Here is an 18,382-nt window from a genome sequence, read left to right as displayed (position 1 = left end):
ACTCCAAAAATCCATTTGTAAATCATCTAAGTTTTTACTATCTATGCAACATACAACTTAGAATATAATTATAGTAAAACATACAAAAATTTATAAAATCAAGAATAGTACCTAATTTATAATTTCTGTTTGTGATGTCATTTATTCTAAGGATAGCATTTGATAGGCCCATAAGCAAGTCCATAAATTAGATCTATGCTAGGGAAGTCCGTTATTCCGTAAATAAAGTTGCCATACTTAAAATCGAGATATAATGCAACTTCATTATGGTTCGATAGTCTTCACCAGGCTTGCCAACTTAGGGCTTTTAGCCCTAAATTTAGGGCTAAAATAAGTGTAGAGGGCTTTTTTCAGGGCCCAAAAAAAATTAGAGCTATTTTTAGAGCCATAAAAATGTTTACATGTATTACTGTTTGACTGTACAAAAAACGCTTCAAAACGCAAAACGTTCAAGTTTTTCTACAAAGCATAATGCGTGGCTATCCACGCTTACTCAGAACATTGTCATTGTTCTGAGGCGTTGTATTAGAATTCTCTTTGATCCTCACAACTACAGGGAACTTATTTTAATTATATTCTTGGATAGGTATGCACATTTGGTATACACTATACCATACAAAATAACATTGACAGTACAGGGCTTATCTTGAGGTTTTTGCATTTGCATTTAGGGCTATTTGGGGATATTTTATCGTGACTTTAGGGCTATTTTGTTTAGGAGTTGGTAACCCTGGTCTTCACTACCACTATGCCACTAGCTCTTTGTAGGTACGTCACTATCAAGCACGAAACTGTCATGGCCGCGGCCGCCATTGCGACATATGTGCGTGACAAGTCATGTCATTGGCGTGCATGATACATGAGAAAATCCAATGGCAGATTCTTTCTTCGGGTTCGATATTTCTGTATCGGTGAGTTTAGCACTTATACCATGTGTTAAAATAATAAATTTAATACCCTACTCGATAAAACTTGAACGCTGTGTCACTGTGCCAACATGCCACTGGCTTTTTCTAAATAGACTTTTTCACCAATATTTCACATTTGAACACGTTTCTTACGTATTAAACACGCGTTTACCCACAATAGAAGTGAATTGTAAACTTTTTAATCAGTTTTAGGATGTGTGAACGGTGTTTTAACGATCAATTGTACCCAGTGTTACAACTTTCCAAACTATTGCTGTCGTAGTATATGTCATAATTTGTTTGTATCTTACAAACGTTTTCGAGAAAGCACGTAACGCGCCCACGGAACGCTTATCTGGCGCCTTCTGTTGCTTTTGTGCGCGTTTTATAGGTATTTTAGGTATATTTCGACGTATTTACTTGATTTGTTCAACTAAATGTATTGGTGGTATTGACTCATTCCGCAACATATTTATACTTATAAAGTTTCTGCGAACACGTTCTTACATTCAATAGGCTAAGGAAGTTTTTCGCACTAACTTTAATGTTTCATTGATAGAAGACAAACAGTATTAAATGTTATTAGATTGTGTTAATGCAGTATTTGTGTAATCTTGCAGACTGTAAACAAACATTTTACAAATTTTTTTTCAACAGGTGTATAGGTTCATGTATAGTGGTTAATTCCACATAAATTAAATTTTCCTTAATAATTCAGGATAAACTGCATATTTATGTTACTTGTACAAAATGTATGTCATTTTAGAGATGTTAATCATTAATTATCTAATATTTATTTTGTAGCTAATTATGTTATTGCTAATTGTATTTATTACTCCTTAAGATATCTATTAACCTTATTCCTGCTAATATAGTCTACAGAATGGTCCGTCATGACTTATATTATCACAAGTGACAATGCAGCCAATGTTACTGGGGACAAGCTAGTTAGTAGTGATGGATGATTCAAAGTGGTTGTTGCAATCAACTTCAAACCACACAAAACACAGTGGCCATGCTGTAAATCATGATTGCAGCAATATTTGTGTGATGTTTTGATCTTTACACAGTTGGTATAATTTCTATGAAAAATTGACAAAGCTAGGGCCTAAATATTTTAAATACATGACTAGGATTTGTTCGTATATAATTCTTATGATTGTGTGTCTTATTTTGTACAGATGAGTTTAAAACAATATTTGTGGAATTTTGTAAGTTTTTCAAAGTCACAGGAATTAAGACAGTGTTTAAATTCATCAGTCTATCATTATCTATTTTTATCAAAGATATAAATGACTTAGAACATATATGAATTGTCATCAACTTATGCATTGATAAAAAATATAGTCTGGTTTACTTTGAAAGAGCCCTGTTTACATACATCAATTAATATCTTAGGCATAATCACTACATTCCTAATTTGTTAATACACATACACATCATGCCAGTATTCCCGAAGAGATAGGTATAAGGTCGGCTGCAAAAAGGGCTCCCATGGTCATGAGGTTTCCATCCCATTGTGTGATGGGGGAGAGTCTCTCGCAATTTTGAGCATAAAGTTTTTAATGCTGTCTAGGCACATCGTTGCCATAGAGGTCATTCAGATATGTAAATCAATAATTTTTATGAAATTGTCAGTATTATTGCATTTTATAGGAGTATTTTAATAATAATTAAGTATAGAGTTTGCCATTATGAGTCATTTATTTATATAATGGCCATGACAAAGTAGTACATTTTCAACATATTTATTTTATTTTTTAATTCAATAACTATAATGTTCATTTATATTGTTGTTGTTACAAGGATACTTAGGTTATAACACATGTCATAACAGTGACAATGAAATATCAACACTGAGTGCATGGAAACAAGATTGTGTATTGTATAAAAATTTGTATTGGCATACTTTCATAATGTGCAATGTTATATGTATGTTCTATTTTAAGTAATTTAAACATGAAACTTACATGGAATACTTTGTAGTCTTGAATAGATTATGAAAGGACATGTTCGTAATTAATAAAAAAAGCATGAATAACTAATAAGGTTTAATTAGACATGTTTACAAGATTAACAGTAGTACTTTTTTTTTATGAGGATTGATTGATTTTATGTTTTGTTTCTATCATTTCTGTGCAAGGTAGGCTAATGAGATTGATAAGAAGGTGGTCAATTTAACCTATCCAAACACCATACTGGTTCCACTTCAATATGTCTTGATTCTCAGAACAGGTGTCATAAAAAAATAGTTTTTATAGAGAGAAATTTTCTATGCACAGGTTATTCACACAGGAAATTCATCTAACAGGATTGATTTTAATCTGAAACTACTGTTTCAGATTGATGACAATCCTTTTGTTTTTGTATCTATATTTATATAATATAGTTGTGCAAGAACCACAGAGTTTCATATTCTCCGCAACTGTTCTAGCCAGACTTGTATTATTATCATCTCATAGTAAATCAATGTAACAGCTTTTTGTCTATGTTTTATGAGCATTAAACTTAAAGAAATGTAATCTAGACAATTATTAACAGAATATATACTTGTTTGCTAGCATTTTCTGTAACCATTTGTTTTAAAATTATTTAGAAAAGAAATACTATAACTAAAATTTTGATAATTTTTTTTATAAATTGGTTATTATTTTAATTTTATTGAGTTTGTCTACAAACCTAATTTACAATTAGTACTAGTTAATTTTAGGAATTTGATTGTTAAGAGTGACAAAAACTTCTTTGTTATAAACACTGTATGAATAATGACTGCAGTGTAAATAATGTTATCAAGCCACAACACTTAGACATGTTTGTATGCCTCTTAGTGGTGCTAAAATTATTTATTTTAATCAATTTAGCAGATTTTCCTCAATACAAATGAATTGTCTCTTTTTATTTCTGTTTTTTTGTAGACATTAAGATAAACTGATACTTGGTTGATAAAGTATGTATGAAAGCTAATAGATTTTTTTATGCATCAAACTATGGTTTAGCTGGTGGTTTGCCTGGTGTTAAGTAGTTTTCGTTATTCAGACTTTAATTAATGATCATGGATTATGCATAAGCTGCCAGATTTAAAAATATTAAGAATGGGCAGGGCTTGCTTGGGCTTTCAATATTATTCATCATATGAAAACCACACAAACATAGGAAAGCATATTATAGTAATCTAATAGGTTTACTATTTTTTTCTTGTTGTTTTATTTTCTATCATGCTATGTTTAATAAGCAAAACAAATGGTTGGCTTATAGGTGATAGGAATCAAGGCACTTTAATATTTTTTTCTGTTAGGATGTTCACAATGTGTTGCCTTCTTGATATTATTGTTGGATAGTTTTTATTTTGAGTTCAAACCACAATGGTGACGTGACGTATCAAGCGCCCCAATCATAATTATATTTTTGCTTTACAGAACTTAAATGACGATGAAGGAGGCGGTGAGCCGTCGGAAGACGAGTATGATGCTCTCAATGACGAGACGTTCGGTCATGGATGTGAGTATTATAACATTTCTGAACAATAATACGAGCAAGCACTCATCAGCGCTAAGTGTAATCGGCATAGTGTTTTGTGGAAGGTTAAGAAGGTGTTTGTTCCCCAGCTGACGAGTTCGATTGGGAGATGGAGCATGAGCAGCTTGCCGAGCAGCTTGAAAGCAGCCGCCGGCACAACAGCACGCTCGACGAGACCGCTGAACAACTTGGTTAGTGATCATTGCGTCAAGCTAAGCTTTTAGTAGCAGGTGCACACTCTTACCCCCCTATTCTTTTCTCTTGGGGCGGACTATGTGATTATATTATTATATCTAAACCACTGCCCCGATATAAGGTAAAAGTTATAGATATACCTTGAATATATTTGTATGATTGAACTTACTTGTTACAGAAGCGTCACTATCCCAGCTAGTCCTGGACGAGACAGACGCGCCGCAGTCCCGCATCCTGGGCTCGAGTGTCTGGCGAAATGATCTGCCCTTCCCCGCCGCGCCTACGGTAATCATTACGCACAACGTACTTATGTAAATTGTCGACCAATACTTATTGTTTGTTCATTACGCGAATCAATTCATCTGACAATATTTCTGCATAACGTCTTGCCGATTATTGTCCTGTCACTTTTCTTTTTATCTATCAGTTACACACGAACACCAGAGATAATTAGTGAATAGATAAAAAAAAATGTGATAGGTTCTGGGGCAGAAGTTTCAGTCATATAATATTTTTTTTGTAGCCGGTGCCAGCACTCAAGAATGTGTGCACGGTCGAAGAACTCGAGCGGCAGCTGCGACAGAAGCAGATGCAGCAGTCGCAATCACAATCCCAACACCAGCAGAACCAAGCGTACAACGCACAGAACTATTACCAGGTCAGTGAAACTGATGTGATCGTAGAAGCAATGTATATGTTGGGGATGATACAAAGACGCGTAAATACCGCGTCAGTTAAAAAAATGTTTTGTAGGGGAGAATTAAAACTGAAGGTGTTGCATGCTTTGCATTTCATGTATAAATCTCAATTTGGCTTGGTTATTTCTTCCCTGTGTATAAATTTTTGAATTGATGTTATATGGCAGGTAGTTGACCAGCTATACTACTACATGTAAAGTAGACTATTGATAAATTACATTTTTTCCGGAAATATAACGAATCTCTCAATAGACAATAACATTGTTGACATTAATAATATTAATAATTAATATTGATTATTCAAGCATATACAGGGTCATTTTAACATTGTGTTACTAAATGAAACCTCAGACGTCGTCTTCATCTTCGCTGACATTGTGCCAAAAATCATCCATTAATAACTAATATTTTCACTAAAAATACTGGTTTTAATTTTCTGATTTTTGGTTCATTTTGTAGTTTAATGCGAATGTGGCGTTTGCCTGAGTGTATTTCTGACTGAAAGAATGACGTGGCCGCTGCGACCAATTCGCATCTACAGTAGTAGTAGTGTTATTACGGCATTAAAATTACTTTTTCTTAACATTTATTTTATTCGAAACTTACACTTTTTTACTGTACATTTACGACTTAAGTAACTAATTGTAAATTGTTATTTCCGAGTACATAAGTATGTGGTTTCATTTATGAATGCAATGTCAAAATGACCCTGTATATTATAATATTCAAATTATTATTAATATTTCTATATTATTCTTTGCAGCCAAGATTTCCACCTGTCATTTTGCAAAGACCACCAGGCTTGCAGGCGCCCGTGCCCTTGCCCTTCGCGCCTCAACAACCCATGGGCCATAACATGAATCAAATGGGCCAACCCTTGAACAAGATGATGAGTCAGAGCAATCAAATGGGACAGACCAACCAGCTAATGTCCAACCATGTCGGTCAAGGTATGAACCAACTGGGCCAAAATGTGAATCAGATGGGTCAAAATGTTAATCCACTGGGGCAAACTTTGAACCAGTTTATGCAGAGTTCGAATCAGTTTCAAAATAATCAAGGCATTATGAACATGTCCCAAATGCAAAATGTTCACATGGGCCAATCAAACCTGTTGCAAAATCAAATGGCTCAGAACGTCGGCCAGAATATGACTATGAATATGGGTCAGAATCAGCTAAGTCAAAACATGATGCAAATGGGCCAAAACACAAACCAATTGGGTCAAACTATGAATCAGAATATACCGTTGAATCAGAATGTGACAATGAATCAGTTGGGCCAAAACATCCCTTTAGGCCAGATGGGGCAAAATATGGCACAGATTAACCAGAATGTGCCGCATTTGAATCAAAACATGCCACAAATAAATCAGAGCATGCCACAAATGAGTCAGAATCAGATGGGTCAAAGTATGAACCAGATGGGTCAGAATATGAACCAAATGGGTCAGAATGTGAACCAAATGATGCCCAATGGCACTCAGTTTGGGCAAATGAATCAATACCCCCATTCTATGGGTCAGCCAAGGATGATGGCGCCCCCACCCGGAATAAACATGCCGCGGCAGAATTTCAGCCCTAACATGGGACAGTACAACCCGAACTTTCGAGTAAGTATTAATTTATATTTAAATTGCATCTCATTATGCAACATGTTATTTCTCAGGGTTGAGACCATTTAAATTTGTGACTTTAAATCGCCATTAAGACCACCTAATTTTGTAAACCAAAATGATCAAAATCAATATATATTTTAATGCAATGAAACACAACAATAAATTGCATTACATTGTTGGATTGGTTGATTTTGAATATTGTTTCTATGAATACAATGTCGATAATAGTTTGACGGTAAAAAAGTTATGCGCTCCACTGCGCCATATATGTGACGGCCCTAAGCTATTGCCACGCTCCCAATCGCATAGGATAGCAATTAACGAACTTAAACTCCATTCCCTTCCAGCAACCAATGAAACCGGAACAGCCAAACATGATGATGAACCAGATGATGGTGAAAAACCAGCAACCACTCCAAAAATCTGCGATAACACAATCGCCTCAAAACAAAACGGCTCCAGCTAAGAAAGTGGAGAACAAGCCCAAAACGAGGGTGTATAACAACAGCAAGGGGCTGACGTCACAGAACCTGGTGCAGATCATACAGAACACGCATCCGATACTCCAGATGAACAATAGTTATCACAACGCTAGCCATCACCCCATGCTGAACCGCGGTATGTTCAACAACCAGAATCATCCAATGCTGAATAGACAGAACGGCACTTATAATAAGTAAGTATTGATTATTTGATATTATTCTCAAGTATGCCAAGTCAGACTTCAAAGAATTTTTGTTAACTTAATTGTGAGAAATTCGCGTTCATCATCAATGTGTAAAAAGTAGAAAGATCATCCAAAAATTTTAACTAAAAAGATATGTTTGAGCTGCATTTGTCTTTTAAATCTTTATGGCAAAGTAACAACAATGATATCTTATGGTAAGTGGATTGGGGTTCAGATATTGTTGACTAACGACAGATTACTCCTCGCCAGTTGAAACAGTTATGCCGGCCCGTTTTAAATAAGATATTAAATACTTATTCGTGCTTGCTTGAAGCCAAATATTCACAGACTGATCGTAGAATGTAACACTCTAATGCGGACCACTATGCTGTGTTTTACACCTTTTGTACAGTGGTCGCTAATCAGGCGTATACATATGATATCCTACCACCAGCAGTTGTTTTTGGTTGTTTGTTTGTATTTAGTTAATTTAAAAGTTTGACTGATTATGTAATGCTACAACAGTAATATTAATCCATCTCTTTCTGTCACAGCTCCATAAACGGTGACGACGGCGGCAGCGACTCGGACGAGTACGCCGGCCTCATGACGCAGAGAGAGAAGCAGTGGCTGATCAACATACAGATGCTTCAGCTCAACACGGGCACACCCTATATACACGACTTCTATTACACGGTAACACCCCGTATAGATTTCACGACTAAGCTATTTAAATGAGGATAAAAAACATTATATATATATATTGATTTATAGACGACCCCGCATTGTAAATTAGTATTGGTACATGCTGTATATAGACTTTATTATATGCTGAAGAAAATGTCTTCTGCATGCCCTATGTGGTATAGAAACGCCTTGTATCATACAAAATCGTTTAATGATTAAATAACAATATAATTGGATATTTCAATTAATTGTTACGATATTTAGGAATGTTTTTTGAAGTAACATGTTATTTCTAGGTATTTCTGGAAAGACAAGCGAGGAAGGAAAAAGAAGGCGTAAAGGAGGCGCACAAGGCGAATCAACAAAACCATCCATTCTACAGTGGAGGTAAGTTTATTTTGTAGTAGAGTAATCATAGGATTAAGTGCTCCGCCGTGAAGTTACCATCCTAGAGGCACCGCTCGTGGTTTTGTGTCAGCAGGGACGAGTGAGCAAGACAGATATATGGTGTAACAGGAAGGATGGCGGACACAGAGCAGCGTGAATAGCGCCGCCGTGCCGCGTTTCGCGTTCGACCCGTTTAGCTTGTTACTAGACCATCTGTCTGTTTATCCTATCTTGAAAGGTTTTGTTTTTGAACCACGACGTGTAAAGGACACAATATATTGTTTGTTATAGCGAATATTTTTAAAAATAATAAAGTACGGTCTCTAGTAGCTTTAAACACTTAAATTGTTTTGTTTGTAGCGGTGAAACAGGAAGGTCCCACGCATCGCGAGCGGCACAACTCGCACCGACACAACTCGACGAGCGAGGACGGAGCCACGCCACGTGCGTACGTGCCCACGCAGTTTGAAAACTCTCTTGGGAAACTCCAGGTAAGCCGGTGGAACATGGACAATTTAATATAATAAACGCCACAAGACAGCACTTTGTAGCCACTAGTCAGTATTATTGGGCAATATGAGACTTAATATCAAATGTCTTATTCTAAACATGCTGTTTAATATTGTGTATTTGTAATTTAAAATTTTAGACAATTTGCGGACTGTTGTAGCCATTAGACGAGCGGTTTGTTCTTTACTTTAGCTGTATCAAAATGTTTATGATGATTTATATGTGCGTGTTTAGTGCGGCAGTGTGACCGCGCCGCGCAAGATCATCGACGTGGAGGTGGTGGGTGCCGAGCCGCCGGGCGCGGGCCCGGGCGCCGGCGCCAGCGCGCGCTCCGCTCGCACCTCGCGCGCTCCGAGCCGCGCCTCGCGCGCCAGCACCACCACGCCCGCCGAGGTACACTGCGCACACCCACCTACACCGACCCCGTGTGCATTGGCTCCTTACTGATACTGTTACACATGACTGAAATTGACACTAATTGCCAGATACTGACAACAACTGACACGGCTGACCTTGTGACTGACGAAAATTGACACTGACTGGCATAGACTGAGACTGTAATTGACTGATACTGACACTATAAATTGTAACAAAAGAAACTGACACTGTGACTGAGTTTAATTTGTTTACGATTCATTTCCATTTACAAAAAAAATATTTTAAAAAATACATTTGTGTAAGTTCAATATTGACGTGTTCTGATTACAGGCGCCACGTGAAATGAAAAGGACGAAGCAACTGTTACTCGACATAGAAGCTTTGTATCTGATACTGCTGCGACTTGAGGAGCTCAACGATCCGTTGGCGATCACCAACGCCCTCATTTTAAAGGTAATAGATCCTGCGCACAGTCTCCAGGCCTTATCACCCTTCAATTTGTAAAAAACAATTGTCAAACATCGTAAAATTATGTATTTTAACTTATCATATTGTCATTAGCGCCGTGAGGAACACTATAATTATTCTGCATATTTCGGGACAAAGTTTTGAATTTGAATGAATAGCTAATTTTTTTTTCGCAAGTGTTGTGTCACTGAAAGTTCATCATTGTTTAAAACCATACACTATGTAAGTACCTGGTCAAGGCTAATTTGAAGGTTGTTTCACAGGAAAGAGAAGAGAAACAGAAGCAACTAGAAGCGGCGCAGAAGGAGGCGGAGAATAACGAGGATGATGACTCGAATCTGTTCTTGAAGAACATAGAGTCGGTTCAGAGACGGCCCAAGCAGGACAGTCCCAAGAGCGAGAGCATAGACAAGAGACAGGTGAGGATAATAGTATCTATGCAAGACCTGCGCTTTAAGCAGTGTGATTGAGGGTACAAAGGTGATAGATTATAGGTGTACCAGTATTATGGAAGTTTTGTATACAGAGATTAAGAATTATATAGCTTTACTGTCGTTTTTCCTGGCGCTTAGTTTGCTGAAAATATATTTTGGGAAAATCATTTCTTGATTACAGTTCATACCCAGATTGGTTATGTTTTCAGACCTTATTTATCACTAACATTGCCTTTATCAGGTAGTGAACCTAGCGGTGAGTCAGAAACAAGCGCCGGTAAAGAACCTTCTAGACGAGGATAAAGAAGAACTGGTGAACAAGATGTTTGCCGGTTTGCTGCATGGTGACAGGCTGCAGCAGATGCTCACTGTCAGGAAGGGACGGGTGAGTGGATACAATGATCAAACTCTTTTATTATGATAAAGATGCGTACTTTTTTGTACAGTCGCAAGTGTTTCAGAGAGGGCGTATTTACAATTTAAATATAATTTTAAAAAATTAAAAATTACGTGCATCATTGTGTGTCAGTTTGGTTTAAGTTTAGATCGAGGATTAGTCATATTTATTGAGTGCTAACTTTGCTCAATAAATCTGAAACCTCGCATTCGTGATCTCATACAATCAGATTCTAATACGTTTATCTGTATGTTGTGGCCAGGCGCTGGTGTGTCGGTTCCTGCGGCGCTGCGGCAGTGCGCACGCGCGCGCGCGGGCGCTGTGGGCGCGGCTGCTGCGCGCGCTGCCCGGCGCCGCGCCCGCGCGCAAGGACCACGCCGGCCTGCACGCGCTCGCGCACCACTACCGCAGGTACACGCGCACTCCAAACACATTCATACTCATACTACACAGCGACCGCTGTACACAACGCTTTAAAACCTGCCATAATGGTGGCGTGTTCCGGGATTAGTCTATGTATATTCAGTTTTAGCAGGTCGGCATTGTTGTATAAACAGCTAAGGACAAATATCTTTAGTCAATCAACACTTCATCAGGACTCCACTTTGCTATTTTTTTGGGCATGACATGCTCATATTATTCGATTGTGTAAAAAAGTGACAAAATATTGCTAAAATGTCAAGTAAATTGTGTATGTATGCGTGAATATAAAAATATTGTTGCAGCTACATACAGGCCACCACAGGTTGGTCAGCAATACAGGAGTCGTGTGCAATTCTAACGGAAACTCTAGATCCTGCGCGCACGCCGTACGTACTCACCACTTCGGTAAGATAAATATTTATTATTGCAGTCAGTTTATAAAGTACAAAGTAATGTCCATTAACACAGTATAAAAGGAATATTGCGATGACAGTGTTCTGAATGTTGCAATAATACTAAATTCAAAACCAAAACTAAATATGCTTTCAGATATATGTAAATAGATATGTCTGTGCTGTACACGTAATCGGCTTTAAAAATTATTGTAGCCAAAGCAGATACAACAACTAAGTTAGTAGTTATGCTTATTGGATTTTTTTTCTACAGTTTACGCTAAGTGCAGTCTGCGCTCTAGTGGAGAAGGCATCAGCCCTCGTGAACACTCCAGAGCCCAGCTCGAGCGAAAGACAGTGGTTTAAATTCCTGAAAACGTTGGCCCGAGCGCTGAAACACACCACACTTCAAGTGGCCAGGCCGATACAGCCGCTTCCGGAAGCAAAACTGATTCAGCATATAAAACAACTTGAATCTAGGAGCACCATAGAGATACTTCAGAGAGGTAAAACTGCAGACTTCGAAATAACTAAAGCGGAAGTTAGTGAGCATCTGGTGAAACATTTATGTTGATATCCAGCTTGGAAGGCGGTTTGGGACCCCAGCTGACACAGGCCCGTTCCATATGTGACCCGCTTGTTCCTTTATTGACCCATGATCGCCGTCGTGGCGTTACGAGACATCACTTTATTTCAGGCAGCATACATTGACCCGTTATTGGCTTTTGGACTAACTTGTGGTTTAAAAAAAATAAGAAATTGGTCGATATAACTGAAGGTGAACTAATGAAGGTGTTATTTTTGTTAGATCTGATAACATTTGGTTGTTACGTTGTAACACTTCACGCGTCCCAACGTTTAACAACTGCATAATATTAGTTTCCTATAGGTACATAATATGTACTGTTTTCCTTGCCATCTTCCCCATAGTCTCCTCCAGATTAGAATATCTTATAATGGGACGGATTTAGAAAAACATCACACCCTTTTAATATTAATGACAGCATTAAGGCAAATGTATGTTTGTCCCTTGTCATATCAAGTCTTATGTTTTAGAATGGCAGAGACAAAACGTGCTATACTTAAAATTCTGATTATTAAGGATGAAAAAGTGTTATTTTTTATTTTAGCGAGGTATTCAACGTAATGTCCACATAGTTAGCTCAAATCAATGGCCAATTTAGAATTTTATTACTATGACTTAGCTTCATGGCTGCCGTTTGACAATTGAGACGTAAATCTCAAGATATTCCCAACTTGGTCGCTTCCTGTCCTGGGAACACGTGGCTCTAATTCGTTTAGAGTCCAAACGTCAAGTATAAAACGTGTTATTGTAAATATTAAGTGCAGAATATAATGTTTTTACCCCGTGTACACAACTAGCGATTTAATTTAATACAATCGTGGGCAAAACAACTGGCCCACATGTAATGTGTACGATTTTTTTTATTAAAATGTATGAGTAAACATGGCATCATCAGATAGGCTGAATAAAATATTTGTTGTATAAGAATGTATTAAAAAAAAAATTGCCTTTGGGTCGGTTATTTTGCTGGCACGTATGACGCGAAACAAACACGGGTATGTTCGATTTATTTATAATTTGTTAATTAATTGAAATAAAATATTTAAATCAAAATGTGAAAAGATGACTTACCCGACTTTGTTTCGCGTCACCGGTTGCTTCCCGAGATTAGGGTCGTTGGAAAATGCATTTTTTTAACGTAGCAATACCTTGTTAGCGTTCGATAGAATTCTTGACCATGATTGCGTACTAGCATAGATTGTCATAGATAACATGTTAATGGTCGTTTTGCTGCACTGTATATTTTTTCGGACCCGGTGCAGAAATTAAAAAAAAAAGGAAAAATGCGTTTTTTTAAATAACTTTTTTCGGGAATCGATAGACGCTTTTTTTAACAACGCTTTAGATAAAATCCATTGAATTATGGTAAAAATATGTTTTGTAATCCATAAATAATTCATGGAGGCGATCGTATCGGGGGCTGAGTTTTTTTATTTTATTTTTTATTTTTAGTTTTCGCATATGTCTGTGATGGTACGGTTTTTTTGGAAATTTCCTTTGATACAAAAAGTCAGCCCCCGCTTAATCACATTTTGAATATGTTTTGTATGTGATTATTGTATAGACAATGGTTTTAGTTGGTTTATGGGGCACGTGACTCTAGCTTCAGTGCCGGGTTGCTAAAATTATATGTTATAAAAATAAAAATAAGTAAAAAGTTTTTTCATATTTTTTTTTTACATTTTAAAGCACCTAATTTTTTTACATTTAATTATAACAAGACAGCTTAATGATTTTTTTTCTTAGTTTATGGAATTCTCAACAAATGACAAGAACTATAAATACAATAACTCGCCTACGTGTATTTATTAGTTTAAATTTTGTTTGAAGAGTAGAGGGGTGAGTGTATGTATTTATTAAAAAAAAAAAACAAATTTCGACACGCACTGAAGTGTAGGGTGTTCGTGTTTGTTGAATCTGTAGACAATTGACGCGATTTATTAAGTATAAAAAGTAAAAAAAAAAAACTAATTCGAAAAATACATATGTAATCACCTGATGTAAGGAAATTTTTATAGAACAATTTTATGAATTTGAAATACCATTGATGGTTCTTATTATTAAGAGTAGTATCAATCAGCTCATGGCTTCATATTCTATAAAAAGTTTGTTACTTATTCATATTACTTATTTAAATTCAACTTTATTAGCTAACTAGATTATTCCATTTATTTAGGCTATATAAGGCCAATATGACTTAGATATTTGAAGAAATATTTGCTATAACAATTGAACTTAGTCAACGATCGAAGATTTTACTGCCTTTATAATAAGTTAATAAATGAGCAATTCCTATTGATTACAGATGAGTTTGGTCGTCTTTAACAATTGTATTACAAAAAAATGTCATATCGAAGTGCAAAATCCTAAAATACTTTGGCATTTTTTACATTTTCACTACTCGTTCACGGTAGAGAATTCTAAGGCCAAGATCTAAGCTCACTACAAAGGAAGCTTAAAAGACTACGAAGTTTCGGCCAGATGACATATTGCAACACGAAGTCAAAGCCAGCCTATTGAGACAGCATAGACATTAATCGCGTAAATATTCAAACCGTCATGAACATAACAGATAAAAAATAAATATACTATCGCATTCGAGTAGTAGAAAATGCATTTTTGGACACTGAATATAAAAGTATTTCATACATAGCAGTAAAGGCCGAGCGGTAGCAGGACTGTGTGCAGAAATGTCAATTGAAAAAAAAAAAAAAAGATATCTCAATGGATTAAGGTCGTAGCACACATATCCACTCGGAAAGGGATCATCGTATCGCCGTGAAACAGGTGTCAACCTAACGTAACCATGTAACCAAAACAGATCAACAGTTCCAGTACGTCGCCTCGGCTTGCCGACTGGTTGACATGGCTGGCTCCAGGGTCAGAGGCGTAGTCGCGGGAACTGTAGGTTGACCACTGTGGTACGTGAGCTTGCCCCGAGGCGAGGCGATGTTACTATTCCAAAATGTGCTTTGCAGTAGTTGATAAAAGGATTACTGCACAGTTCGAGTTGATACGGTGACGATTTTCCGAGTTGATATGTGTGCTATGATCTTCATCAGTGTGTGTACAAGGTCCCGTCATCTCCCGTACGGCTGTGATACCATAGTGGCTTGCATAACGACTACGGTGTTAAGTTTCAATTGTATTACATAATTGTAATGTAAACGTGCAATAATAAGTGTTCAGTGTGAATATATTTCAATGTTACTATATTTTCTTATACAGAATGACTGCAAACCTCTATGACTTGAAAATGCACAGGTGGTACATTTCTTGTGAGCGCTTGTCTGTACGCGTACTGCGAATTCTGTTTACGCAAATACTTCAGGTTTGTAGGATAATGGATGTTGCTGCCAGTGTTATTGTTAATTGTATATAATGGGTATTTAAAAAAAAATAATTAAATAACGAAATTGTTTTACGGAATATTCCTTTTGTTTTTGTGTCATCTATTTTTTTGTATGTCTTCATACTTATAAAACGAATGTATTAAGACAAAGAAAAAAAAAATAGACAAAATTTCGTAACAATATTTCGTATAATTATAAAGTTATGTATATTTATTGTATATTGTTTTTAATTTACAAAAGAAAAAAATTATAAATGTGTATATTTGACTTACGCTATCTTTGCTCACGTCGCCATCATGGTTGGAAGTGGCGAGGTGTGCTTAAAATAAAGTCAACACAAATGTCATTGTCCATATTACCCGATTTCTGCCATTTTCCCTTTCGTAACTTATATAAAATCTAATTACCTTTAGAAAGATTTGCAGTATTTATGCATATATGTTGTGTCGGGGGCCACTGGTAGCAATAGTTAGTTAGTGTGGATGGTACATGAACAGATATCGCGGTTACTATCACGCAATCTTCTAGTCCCGTCATTCCGTTGTACAGAACAAGGCTGTCCCTGGAATGTGGCCATTTACTCGCTGATTCACTATTACAAGGTTCTATGTTATATTTTTTTGCACAAATTGATTTATATATATCACATAGTCTATGCCTTTATAAGTAAAAGCTTTCTATAAGAATTAAACTATTTTTCGGATTTTATCGCGGTTTTAATATTTTAGTTTTCTCTCGACGTTTCGAAGACTGCAGCCTTCGTGGTCACGGGAGTACCTCCCGTAAACTAAAATATTAAAACCGCAATAATATCCGAAAAATAGTTTAATTTTAATGTCTAACGTTCGCGTAAACATAAGAAAGTTTTCTAATAATAAACAAGGCGAACACTATATTATAGTTTCCAATTTATACTAAAACGAAAATTTGAAATCAACTTTTTCTAACCTAAGTAAGAAATACATAGGTCTTTGTAATAGTGATTGTCATCTAGTATAAAATCCAGGTTATATAGAGGTTTGCAGTAATTTAACCAGAATATTTACATGCATTGATTCCTTGTTAAAATGACGTACCTCAAAGTGACCAATACTAGATATTAGTAACGATATTGTTATATACAATGACTGTTTTGGTGTCTTATTACTGTCAGTGGTGACGTATACTGGCGGCCAAGAGACTGATTTCGACAACGATTAACCGCCATTTTCAATAAATGATCTCAAGTTTTTTTATCTCTCTCAGAAATTGGCCAATCAGAACATTTTTAATGACATGCTTACAAATGAGTTATTGTGATTGGTTCATTTTAGGAATCGGATTGTGGATTGAGATTGAGATCGTTTATTGGAATAGGTTGTTAAATGCAAACTTATGTTCATTTACATAGGGCTGATATTACGAAAAACTGTATACTGTTAGGGGCTTTTGGTGTTAAGTTTGTACTAATATCATTATTATGCAAAATAAATATAAGGTCGAGTTTTATTTGTCTAAATTAGTATCTTCGCCGCCACTCCGTTGCGCACTAACTGACAAATGCATTTTCTTCAGTTTGGATTTTCAGTTATATACGAAGCTTGATGCATTAAATATATATTTAATAATGGATGTGGCATGTTCGTATGCATATGTTGGTGTATTTGGACATCTGGGGCCGTGCCGTCGCAGGTCAGGAATATTATTATCGACATAATTAACGATCGTAAACTCCTATCGTTGTGATCATACCGAAGTTAACTGTAAAGACAAAACTGTAAATTTATATTTAATTGATAGTTGTTGCATCGGTGCTTTAAGATCATTATATTGTGTCGATATTCGTTTCATTGCGCTCTTAAACGGTCGACGAGTTTTATATGATTGCCAGTGTTCGACTCAAGTAGCGCGCAATACCACCATCTCCTTGTAGTAGATCAGAAAATGATTTAAGATGAATGGACGCAATAGCGTGTAAAGAGAAATAGAATTAAGTATAGATTGAAGTAACAGGTCTCATTTGGGGGTTAAATTAATTATGAAATTATTGCAAGTTTAAAATCTATGGGTGGCCGAAATACAATAGATTTTAAATTTGTAAAGATGGATATATTTGATGTATTAAGAACATGCCATATTCATGTGATACATGGTTTGATGTGAAAATATATTTTAAAATGTACCTTTCTGCGATATATTGAATTTAATAAAATAGAGTAACAACAATGCAAATAAGAAACTGTATAGGGCTTTATCTTATGGCCATAATGTAATTTGAACACAATATGATGTCATGGGGAATATAAATAATATAACATTGAAATTTTATCACACCCATGTGTATTTCAAATATAATTTACAATGCGTTTAATAAAGCAAAAATTATTGTAAATATTTTATTTTATTGATTATATTTTTTTATTCTATTGGCCTTATTCGGCCTTTATGGGCTTAATTAAGGGCAAGAGGCCACGCGTCAATTGACTCAGACGCAACGAAGATACTTAAAATGGAGACATGTTATCAGTAATAACTTAATCTCTTGGTCGCATTTTGGTCTATGGCGGCCACAAGATACCATGGTATCGATTAGAGAAAAGTTACTACAAAAATCGATTTCGCATAAAGATAGTTAAAACAGTTTGTTCCAACTTAGTGCTACTAACTTGTAATTTTAATTGATAATTCTTTCTTGAGTTGTGGAGTGCCAATTTCGTTGATAATAAATTTTTTTTGGCGATTAAACATACAATCGATTAGTGAAAAGTTGCCAGAGGGGTGGGATA

The 18,382-nt window shown here is 36.1% G+C and overlaps 1 protein-coding gene across 1 annotated transcript; it reads left to right on the top strand.

The window, feature by feature from the left end:
- Positions 1-734: 734 nt before the first annotated feature.
- On the top strand, positions 735-17,988 carry LOC115446370. The gene is made up of 17 exons (XM_030173001.2): positions 735-911; positions 4,325-4,406; positions 4,514-4,615; positions 4,798-4,904; positions 5,143-5,277; positions 6,081-6,929; positions 7,283-7,611; positions 8,157-8,298; positions 8,586-8,676; positions 9,037-9,167; positions 9,421-9,579; positions 9,895-10,017; positions 10,296-10,451; positions 10,708-10,851; positions 11,126-11,274; positions 11,589-11,691; positions 11,953-17,988. The coding sequence occupies exons 1-17, from the start codon at positions 873-875 to the stop codon at positions 12,250-12,252; spliced, it is 3,141 nt and encodes a 1,046-aa protein (XP_030028861.1). The 5' UTR covers positions 735-872; the 3' UTR covers positions 12,253-17,988.
- The last annotated feature ends 394 nt before the right edge of the window (positions 17,989-18,382 follow it).

The sequence above is a fragment of the Manduca sexta genome, chromosome 28 (assembly GCF_014839805.1).
Source record: "Manduca sexta isolate Smith_Timp_Sample1 chromosome 28, JHU_Msex_v1.0, whole genome shotgun sequence".
Taxonomy (NCBI): domain Eukaryota; kingdom Metazoa; phylum Arthropoda; class Insecta; order Lepidoptera; family Sphingidae; genus Manduca; species Manduca sexta.
This window is presented reverse-complemented; position numbering and strand designations above follow the sequence as displayed.

Excerpts from the sequence above, each read along its gene's own strand:
- LOC115446370 (XM_030173001.2), top strand. The coding sequence starts at position 873 with ATGGCAGATTCTTTCTTCGGGTTCGATATTTCTGTATCG. Across the intron at positions 4,905-5,142 it reads CCTTCCCCGCCGCGCCTACG|CCGGTGCCAGCACTCAAGAA; the intron begins GTAATCATTACG and ends TTTTTTTTGTAG. Across the intron at positions 5,278-6,080 it reads ACGCACAGAACTATTACCAG|CCAAGATTTCCACCTGTCAT; the intron begins GTCAGTGAAACT and ends TATTCTTTGCAG.